The sequence below is a fragment of the Dendropsophus ebraccatus genome, chromosome 12, assembly GCF_027789765.1.
Source record: "Dendropsophus ebraccatus isolate aDenEbr1 chromosome 12, aDenEbr1.pat, whole genome shotgun sequence".
Classification (NCBI taxonomy): domain Eukaryota; kingdom Metazoa; phylum Chordata; class Amphibia; order Anura; family Hylidae; genus Dendropsophus; species Dendropsophus ebraccatus.
The window spans coordinates 12,127,236-12,143,389 of NC_091465.1; the positions used below are offsets into that span (position 1 = coordinate 12,127,236).

Here is a 16,154-nt window from a genome sequence, read left to right on the forward strand (position 1 = left end):
TGCCCCTCAACTGGACTGGAGAACCGGGAAGATTCTCAGTTGGGGTCAGGACTGTTCCAACCAGTGTCTCAGGTCACCTCAGACCAAGTGTACTATGTCGTTTCCTGTCCCAGCCAAGCCTCTATCTGACCTACCGGCAGAAGACCAAGACTCGGCGGATGCCTTCTCTGCCGAGGTGTACCCTCTCTCCGTACCCAAGACTAAGGTCGGGTCCTCTCACCACCGGGAGAACTTACAGAAGGTCCTCGTCCACAGACCCACAGTCCCTTGCCATGTTTTACCGCCTGATCGCCTAGCACCAGTCGTCACCTCCTCGCTTCGGAGAGTACCCCCCGGAAAGACTCATGTTCACCCTGCGCTTCGAAGAGGTATTTTGAAGTGGGGTCATTCCTCGTTGGAGGCCGGGCACCCTGGAGTCCGTAAGACCGGCCAACGGATCTCTCGCCACTACTGGTGGTCCAGTTTGTTTCAAGATGTCAAAGACTTTGTGGCTTCCTGTGCCATCTGCAGGCAAGAAAGAGGGGGAGGCCAAAGGGGGGGGGTACTGTCACAGCCGCGGCGGCGTCCCGCGTTCCGGGCCGCCGCCGCGACCGCTTCCTGCCCCATGCAGCAGCCGGTGTCCATAGTCGGGGACCCGGCGCTGCTATCACCTCGGCCCCGGGGGGCGCCTCACCTCTCCACGCTCCTGTCTCCCGCTGTGCCGGCCGGCGCGCGCGTCCCCGCCTCCTAGGGCGCGCGCGCGCCGGCTGTCTCAGATTTAAAGGGGCAGTGCGCTCCTAATTGGTAGTTGCACCTAATCACTCCCCTATAAATCCCAGCTTGCCCTGTTCCCTGGGTTGGAGCCTCTACATGCTTCCCATAGCGTTTGGCCCAGCTCCCTGTTGTTCCTGTGTCCTGTCCGTTACCTGGTCCCAAGTCCCTGTTCCTGAGTCCTGTCCGTTACCTGGTCCCAAGTCCCTGTTCCTGGTTCCTGTTCCCCTGTCACTCCACCTGTTCCCGTGTCCAGCCTGTCACGTGCTCTCTCATCTGCAGACTATTGCCTGTGCCATCTCCTGCCACGCCTCGCCTGCCGACACCAGCAACCAAGCCAGGGGTAGCGACCTGGGGGTCGCCTGCCGCAGCAAGTCCATCCCGCCTTGCGGCGGGCTCTGGTGAAAACCAGCGGCCCCTTAGACTCCGCTCCCTGGTGAGGTTTGTGCCATCGCTGGTGACGGTCCAGTGGATCCACTAGTCCAGGCGTTACACAGGAGTCCCTGCTCTTTCACTTGTGAGAAAATATCAAAAACATCATTAGATTACCAGATAAGAAAATATTGGTCTGGGCCTGGCTATAAACAAGAGCCATAAGCAGGCAAGTATTTTTACCTAAGGGTCAGGGGTCCACCCCAGTATTAGTATATCGTGTTCATTATAGGGATGTTACTCATATTGTGTGAACTCATTCAAGTAATTTCTTGATTATTATTTGTTGTTGGTTGTGGAAGTTGACTGTACTTGATAGCTTTGTGGTAGTTTTCCTGGTAGGGGAACTGTGTATCTATACAGAGTTGTTGTTTTTTTTTTAATTCCAGGTGTCTAATCAGCATTTTTTTTTATACATTAGCATCATTGGGATGTGCATTTTTGTTATATCTTTTGATTACATTAAAGGGAATCTGTCCCTAGATTTATGTTGCCTTAAATAAACTAGTGAAAGAAATGCAGAACAGATCAGTGTATTACTTACATCATTCTGTACAGCCGTTCTCCTAATATGCAGGAGAATATGATTCTTGCCACACCCTTTCCCCCACCCTCCAGCTGCTGATTGTCAGTTATCTATCCATGCTGTGTATAGGCAGTGTATAACTGTCTATACAGTGTATAACTGTGTATAACTATCAATCAACAGCTGGTGGGGGGAGTTTTCTGCTTCTCATGAATATTGAGGACTACTGGGCAGGGCCATTTCTAGAGGCGGGCGGGCTGGGCGACCGCACAGGGCGCCGACAGCTAGAGGGCGCTGGTGGCACCTCCATTCCTCTGGATCTCACCTAGTGACACGCTCCCCGTCCGGCCGCCCGCCCCATCATCTGCCCAGATTGCCACCACCCCACCCGGCAGGGTCAGGCCGGGCCAGTCCCTCCAGGGGGGTTAAGCGGCCGCCGGATCTCTTGCAAGTATAGTGAGCTTCCGGCACAGGCAGCCTGCCACACACCGTCCCGAAAGCTCAGCGCTGTAGCCCCGCAGCGCCCGGACTTCTCATCTCTCCTGCTTGGTGGTGGACATGTGACATGATGACGTCACATATCCGCCGCTGAGGTGAGGAGAGAAGTCTGGGCACCACTGGCCTACAGCGGTGAGCTTCCGGGTAGGTGTGTGGCAGGCTCACTGTACTTGCAAGATCAGCTGCCAGACAGAGGGAGACGCTGCTGAAGGATCCAGGATCCAGGAGAGATGAGTGTATTTTTTTTAATTTTTCTCATAATTGCTGCAATGTGGGGGCCACAGAGGGGCCCTTACTATGGAAGGCTACACGGGGGAGGGCTATACTATGGGGGGCTAGGCTTTACTATGGGGGGCTACACAGGGGGTCTATACTATGGGGGGCTACACGGGGGGAGGGCTATCCTATATGGGGCTATTACTATCTGGACTGCACAGGGGCAATGTGGGGGCCACAGAGGGGCCCTTACTATGGAAGGCTACACGGGGGAGGGCTATACTATGGGGGGCTAGGCTTTACTATGGGGGGCTACACAGGGGGTCTATACTATGGGGGGCTACACGGGGGGAGGGCTATCCTATATGGGGCTATTACTATCTGGACTGCACAGGGGCATTATTACTATGGAGGGAGCACAGTTGGGATTATTACTATTGGGACTGCACAGGTGGGATTATTACTATGGAGGAGTACAGGTGGAATTATTACTATGGGGGGAGCACAGGTGGGATTATTACTATGGGGACTACACAGGTGGGATTATTACTGTGGGGACTACACAGGGGGGATTATTACTATGGGGATAGAGCACATGGGGGATTATTACTATGGGAGTGCAGCACAGGGGGGATTATTACTATGGGGACAGAGCACAGGGGGATTATTACTATGGAGTGGAGCACAGGGGGATTATTACTATGGAGTGGAGCACAGGGGGAGTATTACTATATGGATAGAGCACAGGGGGGATTATTACTATGGGGTTAGAGCACAGGGGGGATTATTACTACGGGGATAGAGCACAAGGGGATTATTACTATATGGGGGCACAGCAGGGGATCCTATATACAGGGGGGGGGTAACCCACATACCTACTGACTTCACTGCACATGACACAAAAAAGTGGAAGTTGTTGTAAAAGTGCAGAGCCTAAGATGTTTGTCTGGCAGGTTAATTGTACCTGGAAGAAATCATAACAGTGGTCTGGGCCAGAAGGAGAGGAAAAGGATATTGAAGCCTCAGATCAAAGCAGACATCACCTGTGAGTCACTGAATTACTTTTTTTTTTTTTCTGGGGGGGGGGGGGTGCTTTTAGCAAGATTCGCCCTGTAGTCCAAATTACCTAGAAATGGCTCTCTAGATCAGCTGCACAGAACAGTGTATGGGATACATCATTCTGTTCAGCTTCTCTGTCGCATGTTAAGGCTGGGTTCACACTATGTATATTTGAGGCTGTATAGCAACCAAAACCAGGAGTGGATTGAAAACACAGAAAGGATCTGTTCACATAATGTTGTAATTGAGTGGATGGCCATCATTTAATGGCAAATATTTGCTGTTATTTTAAAACAACGGCTGTGGTATTGAAATAATGGCCGTTATTTACTGTTATATGGCGGCCATCCACTCAATTTCAACATTGTGTGAACAGATCCTTTCTGTGTTTTCAATCCACTCCTGGTTTTGGTTGCTATGAGGACCTGACATGAGGACCAAATACAGCCTCAAATATACATAGTGTGAACCCAGCCTTATGCTGCCCTGAGATAGGACACCATAATCCTACTGACAGAGTCTCTAAGTATCTAAGCACATATGGAAATTCATTGATTAGGATTGCCACTTTTGTATAAGGAGAACCTGACTGCTGAAGCTATAGGGAGACATGAGATCTGTGCAAATCTGTGAAAACCTGCTCCATCTCGGCAAGCCTCATTTTGGAACTATGTTATAAAAGGTTTTGTGCCTCCATTTTGCATTGAAAAAGTCCGGTAAAATTTTTTATTAAAGTATTGTATTGCCCCCCCAAAAGTTCTACAAATCCCCAATATACACTTATTACGGGAAATATACATAAAGTGCTTTTTTCCCTGCACTTACTACTGCATCAAGGCTTTACTTCCTGGATAAAATGGTGATGTCACTTCCTGGATAACATGGTGATGTCACTTCCTGGATAACATGGTGATGTCACGACCCGACTCCCAGAGCTGTGCGGGCTGTGGCTGCTGAAGAGGATGATGGCAGAGGGACACTGAGCGACACAGAACACTTGAGGGACACTGAGCATCCCCCCTGCCATCATCCTCTCCAGCAGCCACAGCCCGCAAAAGTCAGGGAGTCAGGTCGTGACATCACCATGTTATCCAGGAAGTGAAGCCTTGATGCAGTAGTAAGTGCAGGGAAAAAGCACTTTATAAGCATTTCCCATAATAAGTGTATATTGGTGAATTGTATAACTTTTGGGTGGTGGGGGGGGGGCAATACAATACTTTATTAAAAATTTTCACCGGACTTCTCCTTTAAACTGTACATTATCTGTTCAACATTATTTAAGTTTTTTATCATTTGCATTTTAAAGGTTGACCTATACCTTTAATAACTGACATTTATTGCTCCTGTCTCGGCACAGCTAAATGTTTCTGTGTTCTCTGTGGGGAGGAGAGTGATAAGCGACAGCCAGACAGCTCTAGCAGCAGCTTATCTCTCGAGGACAAAGGGGTCAGGCAGTGATTTTCCATCACATTGGATGGATGATTTTGGTGGAGCCTTGGTAGAGTTTCATACATACAGTTTATGCCGGGAACAAACTTGCCACAAGCAAAAGTATAGCAGACAGAACTATAATGTGTATAGGGACCTTAACATCAAGGAAAACCCACCCTACCCCCGACAAAAGAATTTTTTTTGCATTGTTTACCCTAGATTATTCATTTATTTATCAACATAAAAAAATGTTATCCATTTATTGGTGAGTCCGGAGGCAATATCCCCATCACATCTAGCTGCATTTTATCTAGACAACTATCCCTCTGGGCCTCCTAAGGCTCTGGTCACACAGACTAAAAGTGGTGGAATCCCGCCACCCTCCGTGATGTACTGGTAGTCTATGGGAGGCTCACGGGCCTCCTTTCTCTGTGCTGAACAATTGACATGTCCATTCTTCAGCGCGGAGAGAGGAGGCGCACGAGCCTCCCGTCGACTACCAGTACGTCATGGAGGCTGGCGGGATTTTGTGGCAGAGAATTTTACTCTGTGAACAGAGCCTTACTGTACACTCCCTACACTTTATGAAGTAATAACTCTGCAATCCTTTTAACTATCATGGTTATTCTGAGATTGTTTTTTTCTGTATATTCAAAAAAATTTGTTTCTACAAAAGATAGTCATGCCACATAAAATAATTATTGATGCAACGTCTTCAACATGTCTAATTTATGTCAACATTATTTAGTGAATGTCCTGTTAGGATGTTAGAGGGCTTTGAAATTTTGCAGTAAATTTTTAAACTTTTAGGAATATTTCAAATTCTGATTTTATTAGTAGCCAGTTCAGTTCTGAAGTGGATTTGTGGGGCCTGTATGTTAGTTCTCCCCATAAATTCCTCCACTGTAAAACTGCACCCCTCAAAGTATTCAAAGTAACATTTCATAAGTTTATTTACCCTTTAGGTGTTTTGCAAAAATTTAAGCAAGTTGGAGGGAAATGAAAAAATTTCATTTTTCTGGCAGATATTTCATTTTTATCCATTTTTTTCCTCTAACTCAGCAAATACTAACTGAGAAAATACACTCAGTATTTATTCCCCTTATTCTAATGTTTCTAGAAATCCCCCATATACGGCCGCAGTGCGTCACCTGACTCAACCACCGGCCGCAGACATGACAGAGACCTGGGGAATTTTGAGGCCTTTTTTATTTCAGGTTTTTTTTATAGCCATTATATCAAATCATTCGGGCACCTTGGGGTACCAAAATATTTTAACGAGACAAGTTTTTATCGGAAACCATTCTGGCGGACATGTGACACCCTGATCATTGTTTAAAATTTGGTGGTACGAATAAAAACACAATTTAGCAGCTGTTTTTCATTATTATTATTTTTTTTATTATATGTTACATCTGACATGTTATTGTTATTCGTCAGGTCTGTACGATTACAGTGATATCCATTTTATATAGCTTTTGTTATAGTTTATGACATTTAAATTTTAAAAACTGTATGTGTCTTGCATACTGTAAGCGTTGTAATATTGCCAATGGAGTTATGTGAGTTTTTTTTTTTTTTTGCAGCATAAGCTGACGCTTTTAGCGGTACACTTTTTGGGTACATGGGACATTTTCCCTGTCAGATCGCCTTCTTATGAGCGTCAATGAGCATGACACTTTTATAGTCAATAAGGTCACTCACAGCTGTTCTCTTCTTAACCTTACACTCATCAATAACAAATCCTTCTCCAGCTAGAGCTTTCCTGACAAATTCCTCATTATATGTAAAAGCATGGAACTTGTCATTCCCAACTGTGTAATATGTCATATCTAGACAAGCAATTAATAGGAGGTGTCCTCCAGGTTTTAGGAGTCTTGAGATCTTCCTCAGATATCTGATGTAATCCTCTTGGTCTTTGCAGGTAACATCTAGGAAACAAACACTGATGATACAATCGGCTGGTGGTAAGACTATGGGATCCGTCATATTCTCCTTCTCAAGGTCACATATAACTACATGTGGAATTGCTGATCTCAGTTTTCCTTCTTTGTCCTGTAACTGATCACTGAAAGAAATGAAAAAAATCAGGAAAGTGATTGTCCCACAGTCAACATGAGGCATGAAAGCTCAGTAGCTTTTAATACTTGGGAAAAGACTTAACTTTCACCAAAGCTGGTTTACTAAGTGTCAAGGTTATACTGTCACTGTAAAACTATCAAGGACCTCAGGCTGTAGGCTGCTACTCAACACAGTGAAAACCTAGGTGCATTGCTCCCCTGGGAAACACAAATATGCAAAAAGTGAGTGGAACCTCATTTAAGAGTCTTGAAACACGGGACTATCCCAATATCCCTCCAGGGAAGGGCCTAAACAAGGGGTGGCTCCTGTGAGGAGACCACCAAAATCAACAAATTAAGTGGCCCTTTCAGTCAATAGCCAACTAAATTTTGTATTCTAGGCATATGAAAAGGTGAATACCAGAGCCAGGTATCCATCCACGGACAACTATTTCTCTGTTTTCCCTTCATCAGTGTAGAATTCTGACTAGGTGGAAGCAATGCCTAGAAAACCACCACAATAAAATCATCACTGATCTCAGGGAGATCATCTAAAGAAGACATTGTCGGCTGCTAATAAAAGCGCTCAACACAGTGAAAACCTAAGTTTACTGCCCCTTAGGGAAAATAAAAAAATGAAAAAAGAGTCAGTGGAGCCTCATTTAAGGATTTCAAAACATGGGACTATGCAGATATCCCTCCAGGGAAGGACCTAGCCAAGGGGTGGCTTCTGTAAGGAGATCACCAAAACCACCATATTGACTAAAAAGGACACTTAATATGGTGCTTTTGGTGGTCTCCTTACAGGTGCCACACCTTAACTAGGTCCATCCTTGGAGAGATATCTGCCTAGTCTACCTAAATGTGGGCAAATATTTACCTGTCTCCTCCTATTTCCACATGTAGTTTTGTAGCATGTTCCCAGTTAAATGCTCCTGTCCGTGTGTCCAACCATCTCTTCAGCTCCATGATGCATCTGTCACTGACCTTCAGCACTATGATGTGTTTGAAAAACTCACAGGCCGCATAGAGATGATGAACAAAGGCACCCATGCTGAGATCAAGCAGGACATCTCCTTTAATATGACCTGCAGAAATTTTTTCAAATAACATCCTATTTGTTAAAACATTATAGGTATTGTAGACAAAAAATGACTTATGTCGATATCACTATCAGCATACTATGCAATCATAGTGTTTTCCACTAGTCGGACATGAGAAAAACAACACAAATAGTCCTAAATATTGGTTTGATTTGTCTGCTTTATTCTAATAATTTTTATGACATAATAAAACGTGATAACCTGTGTCAATGTGGTGATTTAAACAGTGTTGTTTATAGCTCCATGTAGGGATCTGTATTAGTTTCTTCCTAGGAGAAGCAAATATTTTATTAACTTCTTTTTGGGAGGTGGGGGACTGACACATGTAATATAGATTGGGGACTGCAATGGTCACAGGCAAATTAGGGTGTGTGTTTTTCTATAAAGCAAATTTTATTGATGGTTCACATGGAGAAATTATTAGAAATCACTGCACTGACTTCAGACACATTTAAATCATTTATAAAATTGTTAGGGAATTTTTTTTTTTTTACCGAGTTTGAAGCAGACATCTATCTGAAGGGAAAGGCAGAGTTATGAGAATAAAGAAATCTTTCTTGGGATAGACAACACAGCAGCAGGGACTCTAGTTAAAGCGACTCTGTGCCCACAATCTGACCCCCCCAAACCGCTTGTACCTTCGGATAGCTGCTTTTAATCCAAGATCTGTCCTGGGGTCCGTTCGGCAGGTGATGCAGTTATTGTCCTAAAAAAAATTTTTTTAAAACTTGCAGCCCTCTGTCAAACAGCCGTGGCCTAGATTGTGTATGCATTAGGCTGGCACACCCTCTCTGTCCCTCCTCCCCGCCCTCCTCATCATTAGGAATGCTCCAGGCAGATTGTCTCCTATTCATCAACAATGTTAGCACGGCACATGGGCTGGATCGTTAAGGCACCTGTGCAATGTTCAGACAAAAGAAAATGTTCTAGGGGCATTCCTAATGATGAAGAGGGAGGGGAGGAGGGATGGAGAGGGTGTGCTAGCCTAATGCATGCACAATCTAGGCCACGGCTGTTTGACAGAGGGCTTCAAGTTTTAAAGTTGTTGTAAAGTGGTATGTAAAAATACCCGACAACTTATGAATAGTGCTCAGAGTACCACCAGAGAGGCACATAACAGTTAAACACTGTAAGGTGGAAAATGTATTTAGGTATAATAGCCAAAATAGGATTCAGCAAAAAGCCTAACAACCTATATTTAGAAAACACCAAGCCATGACCTTTAATATATACAATATCACTTAACAATTAAGTTAAAGTGTGACTGTCGTTATACCTTTTAAAATCTAAATCAATAGTAGATGTGATATAAAGCAAGTTTGCAATTTACATTCATTATTTTTTTTTAGTTATCATGGAAAACATGGCACTTCTTGTTTTCTGACTTTAAAAAACAAAACAGGAAACAGTCAGAAAACAGGAAGTTCTGTGTATCCCAGGCCATCTGAGCGCTCACAGAGTGAAGGCTGTCATGTGACTGATGGACACATTGAGCCGTGACTCTCTGTACTGGCCGGAATTCCTGTTTTTAGTCTGTTTTTTCAACCAGCACAAGTCAGAAAATCTGCCTTCCGGAGACTGGACCTGGATACAGTAAGTATAGCTGTTATATAGCTGCCTTCAGGAGACTGGACCTGGATACAGTAAGTATAGCTGTTATATAGCAGCCTTCAGGAGACTGGACCTGAATACAGTAAGTATAGCTGTTATATAGCTGCCTTCAGGAGACTGGACCTGGATACAGTAAGTATAGCTGTTATATAGCTGCCTTCAGGAGACTGGACCTGGATACAGTAAGTATAGCTGTTATATAGCTGCCTTCAGGAGACTGGACCTGGATACAGTAAGTATAGCTGTTATATAGCAGCCTTCAGGAGACTGGACCTGGATACAGTAAGTATAGCTGTTATATAGCTGCCTTCAGGAGACTGGACCTGGATACAGTAAGTATAGCTGTTATATAGCAGCCTTCAGGAGACTGGACCTGGGTACAGTAAGTATAGCTGTTATATAGCTGCCTTCAGGAGACTGGACCTGGATACAGTAAGTATAGCTGTTATATAGCATCCTTCAGGAGACGACCTGGATACAGTAAGTATAGCTGTTATATAGCTGCCTTCCGGAGACTGGACCTGGATACAGTAAGTATAGCTGTTATATAGCTGCCTTCAGGAGACTGGACCTGGATACAGTAAGTATAGCCATTATATAGCTGCCGTCAGGAGACTGGACCTGGATACAGTAAGTATAGCTGTTATATAGCAGCTTTCAGGAGACTGGACCTGGATACAGTAAGTATAGCTGTTATATAGCTGCCTTCAGGAGACTGGACCTGGATACAGTAAGTATAGCCATTATATAGCTGCCGTCAGGAGACTGGACCTGGATACAGTAAGTATAGCTCTTATATAGCTGCCTTCAGGAGACTGGACCTGGATACAGTAAGTATAGCTGTTATATAGCTGCCTTCAGGAGACTGGACCTGGGTACAGTACGTATAGCTGTTACATAGCAGCCTTCAGGAGACTGGACCTGGATACAGTAAGTATAGCTGTTATATAGCTTGACCTGGAGACTTGACCTGGATTTCTAGTAAGTTCAGCTTTGTTTTACAGCATGATAGCAAAGAAAAAAAAGAATGTATATTGCAAACTTGCTTTATATCACATGTTGATTAAGATTTTGAAAATTATGACGACAGTGACACTTTAAAATATCCATAGAAATGAATAAAATAGTACATAATGTAGGATGAATCCCAACTGAAAGCACAGGGAGCAAACAAGCCTGGAGTCTAGGAATGGCTGGTGACAATAATACAGTATATATAACTACAATCAGTTAGCCAGATGGCCAGTATATGTAAGTCACCTACAAGTGTCTGTTTGCTAAGGGAAGCAAAAGAACAAATGCATTTACATGCGGCAAGTGCAAAAATCAGTAGAAGTGCTTAGGAAATATACGTACAGCAAACACTGAGCCCAGGATCCACACGTGGCCCATGACCTGATATACATTTTGGCTGCTGCCTTTATTGAGGGGTTGATAAATCGAAACGTACGTTGGGGTGGTAGCCACGAATGGATCCTTGGTTCAATGTTTACTGTAGGTATATTTACTATGCACTTTCGCTGATTCGTTATTTTTCTACCCTTAGCTAACAGCCACTTGTAGGTGACGTGGGGTACGTGCACACTATGGAATCCCGACGGAAAACCCGTTGCTGATTCCGCAGCTCGCGGTTGGACGCATTTCCGCCAGTGCCATAGACTCCCTTCTATGTACGGGCGGACTCCGCCATCCATTCAAAGAATGAACATGTTCAGAGTCCGCAAATGGGTGCGAGCTGCGGAATCAGCGACAGGTTTTCCATTGTAATTCCATAGTGTGCACATACCCTTACTGGGAAACTTATTGTAGTTACATGTATTATTGTCACCAGCCATTCCTATGTGCCAGGCTTGTTGGCTCCATTGTAATTCATCCTAAATTATGTACTATTTTATTCATTTCTATGGGTATGTTAATTTAATAAGGTGCTGTTACATACATTAATGGTCGTGACTTGGCTTTTTCTAGCACTCTGGTATGTAATAAATTCTAGGAATGATATAAAGGAATTCTTGTGACATAAACCATTGGATATTCTAGAGTTATAGAATACTACAGTATGTTTAGTGCCATATTTATTGGATAAACAATGAGGGTCTCTTTCCTCCCTTCTTTCCCCCCTTTTTTCTCTTTGGACTGGTAACTTTCTCAGCCAATGAGGGGCAAGACATTAGAAATGTGGTCACTTGCATCTTTCCCAAAGGGCAATAGGAGGATTTTTTGACAAGACATTGTTCACTATAAAAATGGGCTTTAGTTAAATTGACCAGACCACCACTCTGCTCTAAGAGCAGTGGTCTGGCTGGGGCATATATAGATATAGGGGGAGATTTATCAACAGTGGATTTTTCTAGATGTGGTCTATTTCTTCTTTGGTAAGAATAGACTGGTCTATTTAAAGTGCAATTTACTATCAGGGATAAGCCTGGTCTGTTTTCTGTGGTACAGATTTGTTTGTCTCAGAATTGTCTCTATATAGTCTCATTGGCCCTGGTTTGCCTCCTAGGTAATGCACATTATCTTTTCCTTTTCTTTTTCAGATATCGGCATGCATAGGATTACGTTGGATTCGTTTGGACTGCGTTGATGACCAGTGGGCTTTAATCTTCAATAAAATGGTCAACGAGGGGTGTGGGGGTGTTTTTATTTGAATAAAAAAAATTTTCTAGGTGTGTTGTGTTTTTTTCATTAATTTACAAACTTAGTAGTGAAAGCCGTCTGATAGACGGATTCTATTACTAAGTCTGGAATTAGTGTTAGCCGGTATTAAATGGCTAACACTAACCCCCACATTATTACCCTAGTACCCAATGCCACCAGGGGTACTGGGAAGAGCGCTCCTGGACTGGGCGGCAGATGGCTAGTATTATTAGGCTGGGAAGGGCCAAAATAAATAGCCCTTCCCACCCTGGCACTACTAGGCTGCTGCTTGGTTTTTAACCTGGCTGGTTATGGATAGGGGGGGCGGGACCCTATGCGGCGGATGGGGCTTACCGGGACATAGCGGGACTGCCGAGGAAGCAGCAGCAGGTAAATCCCAGCCCCTACCATCACCCCATCCCCATGGACAGCGCACTGCATGTGCCCCAGCAAGGAAGGGGGCACTTAAACCCCTTTTTTGCTGGTGCAGGTGCAGTGCCAGAACAGTCTGACTCCCAGGGGATTAACCCCCTGGGAGCCAGACTGTAACTCCTTTGCCCATGCTGAAGGTCACCCAGCTTTCCCAGGATCCAGTAAGGGTTAACAATACAGGATGCTGGGAAAGCTGGGTGACCTCCAGTATGGGCATGGGAGTTACAGTCTGGCTCCCAGGGAGTTAAGCCCTGGGAGCCAGACTGTAACTTCTATGGGTTTTTTCTAGAGATGAGCGAACCTCGAGCATGCTCGAGTCGATCCGAACCCGGACTTTCGGCATTTGATTAGTGTTGGCTGCTGAACTTGGATAAAGCCCTAAGGCTATGTGGAAATCATGGATATAGTCATTGGCTGTATCCATGTTTTCCAGACAACCTTACAGCTTTATCCAAGTTCAGCAGCCCCCGCTAATCAAATACCAAACGTTCGGGTTCGGATCGACTCGAACCCGAACCCGGTTCGCTCATCTCTAGTGTTTTCAAATATCCCGCTCAGACACAGACTGCTTTCTGCTTCTGGGTGGGAAACCCCGTAGGGCAGGGAATTCCGGCTTATTGAGGGGATTCCCTGCTCCTGTACTGTAAGGAGGGATGCGCTATGCACCCCTCCTTACTGTAAAGCCCCAGAGGGTAACTACTTAACCCCTTACACTCCGTGGACCGGGTGCACTGCACCAGACCCACGGAGCATACCGGCTCCACAATAGGTGGTAAAATACAACACCTCTAGTGTGGAGTCAGTCTGCGACCCATGTGCGACTATTTTAGTCGCACATGATAAATCATGCCTACTTTCAGCAAAAAAAAAAGGTGTATATTTTTGATAAATCTCCCCCATAGTGTACATTTATATATTATACAGGGTATATACCTTATATACATCTACTATATATATATATATATATATATATATATATATATATATATGAGCCAGACAACTGTATTAGAGTAGAGTGGTGGTCGGTAACCTAGACAATGAGCTGTCAACAATAGGAGGAAAAGAGCAGCATATCAGGAGAAGGAAACATGTTTGCTAAGTGAATGTGTATGTGAAAAAAGTGTATGTGCAAAAATTTTAACTTGACAATATTAGATAACCCATATGAATTGAGGTAGGAATACCCCTTTAATCGACATCACAGAAAATTTTTTGGGTAACCTTAGAAAAAAAGTTCACATATATCAAACGTAAAGCATTTCAATTGAAACATAGAAGATTATTGGCAGCAAGAGACCACCTGGTCCGTCTAGTCCACCATTATATTATTTTCTTTTTTAAGATCTTATGGAACAATGAGGCAATGATGATGTAATAAGGTGAAAATTGTTCTAAATTAAATACAAAAATTTAACACAAAACCAATAAAACAGTTTAAAAAAAACCTTGAAGATACATACCCATAATGAAGGTTTTTGCAAGATTTTCTATAGGAAATATCAAGGTATCCTCTTGCAATGCTGTTTCAGCCTTATCTGACGTGTAATGCTCCAGATGTTGTCTGGAATCGAATCCATCTACATGATAGCGCTTATAGGTGCTGGAAGCCATCGTCTAACCTTGTATCACAGACAGAGTGACCTCTCTACTCTGATGCTCAACGTTTCTACATTGAATTGAAGAATCGATTTACACAGGGTGTTATTAAGAATTATTTCTCCCATCATGAGTTTTCATTTTCATGAGTCAGTCATGGGAATATGTGTTCTAGAAAATTCCCATGGAACGATATTGATCTACAAATAAACAACTCGAATAAACAACTTTGTTGTTAAACTCAAGTGGGGGGGGGGGGGGGGGGGGGAAATCTCAGACACTTGTCAATGTGTCATCCTGCAATGGCTTCTTAAAGTGTACCTGTTGAAGACATATTATTTTTTGTTATGGACAAGCTGTCCACAGATATAATCCTTGGTTTGCCTTGGTTGCCCAGTTTTTAATTGGAGAACCACAGAAATAGTCAAGTGGGGAGGTTCTTGTGCTTCTCACCTTACCCAAGTTAATCCCTTAGTTTGTATGGTTAGTGATCCTGTAATTCTCTCAGTACTGTATATCTCTGATTTTAGAGATGTCCTTATGACTGTGCCATCGATATTGTGCCTGGGGTCAAGTTTCCGAAAGGCCGGATTTTTAACTTGTCCCTCCTAGAATGAGATTCGATGTGCCAGTATCTGCTAGTGAAAGCACTCAATGCAGTGAAATCCTAGGTGAATTGCCCCCTGGGAAACATGAATATGCAAAAGAAGAGCCTGTGGAGGCTCATTAAAGAGTCTCAAAACACAGGACTAGCCAGATATTCCTCCAGGAAGGACCCAGTCAAGGGGTGGTTTCTGTAGGAAAACCACCGAAACCCCCATATTAAGTGGCCCTATAAGTCAATGTAATGACAAGGGGAAAACCAAGGCCAGGTATCCATCCACATTTCGGGGTGTTGCCCCTCATCAGAGTAGGACTCTGGCTATGTTGGAGCAATGCCTAGTAGAGCCATAAGAGAAAGCAGATTGCTGATCTCAGGAAACCAGCCAAACAATAACACTGCCGGCTGCTAGTGAAAGCGCTCGGTGCAGTAAAATCCTAGGTGCATTTTCCCCTGGGAAACATGAATATGCAAAAGAAGAGTCTGTGGAGCCTCATTAAAGAGTCTCAAAACACAGGACCCAGCCAAGGGGTGGCTACTGTAGGGAAACCACCAAAACCACCATATTAGGTGACCCTATAAGTCAAGGGAAAAACCAATGCCAGGTATCCATTCATATACAGCTGTTTCGGGGTGTTGCCCCTCATCAGTGTGGAGCAGGACTCTGGCTAGGTGGGAGAAATGCCTAGTAGAACCATAAGAGAAACAGATTGCTGATCTCAGGGAGACCAGCCAAACGTTAACACTGCTGGCTGCTAGTGAAAGTGCTCAATGCAGTGAAATCCTAGGTGCATTACCCCTGGGAAACATGAATTTTCAAAAGAAGAGCCCGTGGAGCCTTATTAAAGAGTCTGGAAACACAGGACTAGCCAGATGTTCCTCCAGGAAGGACCCAGCCAAGGAGCATTCACTCCTCCTGATTTCGGATCTCCTGAACCAAGTGATAGGTGCTTGTTGGCTTTCTAAGATTGACCTTCGGGTTGCCTACAATTTGATCCAGATCAGGGAGGGTGATGAATGGAAAAAGGCTTTTAACACCCCCGAGGGGCTTATTGAGTACTTTGTGATGCCTTTTGGGCTGAGTAATGCCCCCGCTGTTTTCCGGTGATTTATTAACAATATTTTTTGTGATTTGTTTGGTCGTTACATAGTCATTTAACTTGATGACATACTTATCTTCTCTCCTGATTTCAGGTCAC

At 44.1% G+C, this 16,154-nt stretch overlaps 1 protein-coding gene across 1 annotated transcript; it reads right to left on the reverse strand.

Moving 5' to 3' along the window:
* Positions 1 to 6,147: 6,147 nt before the first annotated feature.
* On the reverse strand, positions 6,148 to 14,415 carry LOC138769643 (nicotinamide N-methyltransferase-like). The gene is made up of 3 exons (XM_069948244.1): positions 14,219 to 14,415; positions 7,853 to 8,060; positions 6,148 to 6,980 (listed from the first exon to the last, which is right to left on the reverse strand). The coding sequence occupies exons 1-3, from the start codon at positions 14,367 to 14,369 to the stop codon at positions 6,554 to 6,556; spliced, it is 786 nt and encodes a 261-aa protein (XP_069804345.1). The 5' UTR covers positions 14,370 to 14,415; the 3' UTR covers positions 6,148 to 6,553.
* Between the last annotated feature and the right edge of the window lie 1,739 nt (positions 14,416 to 16,154).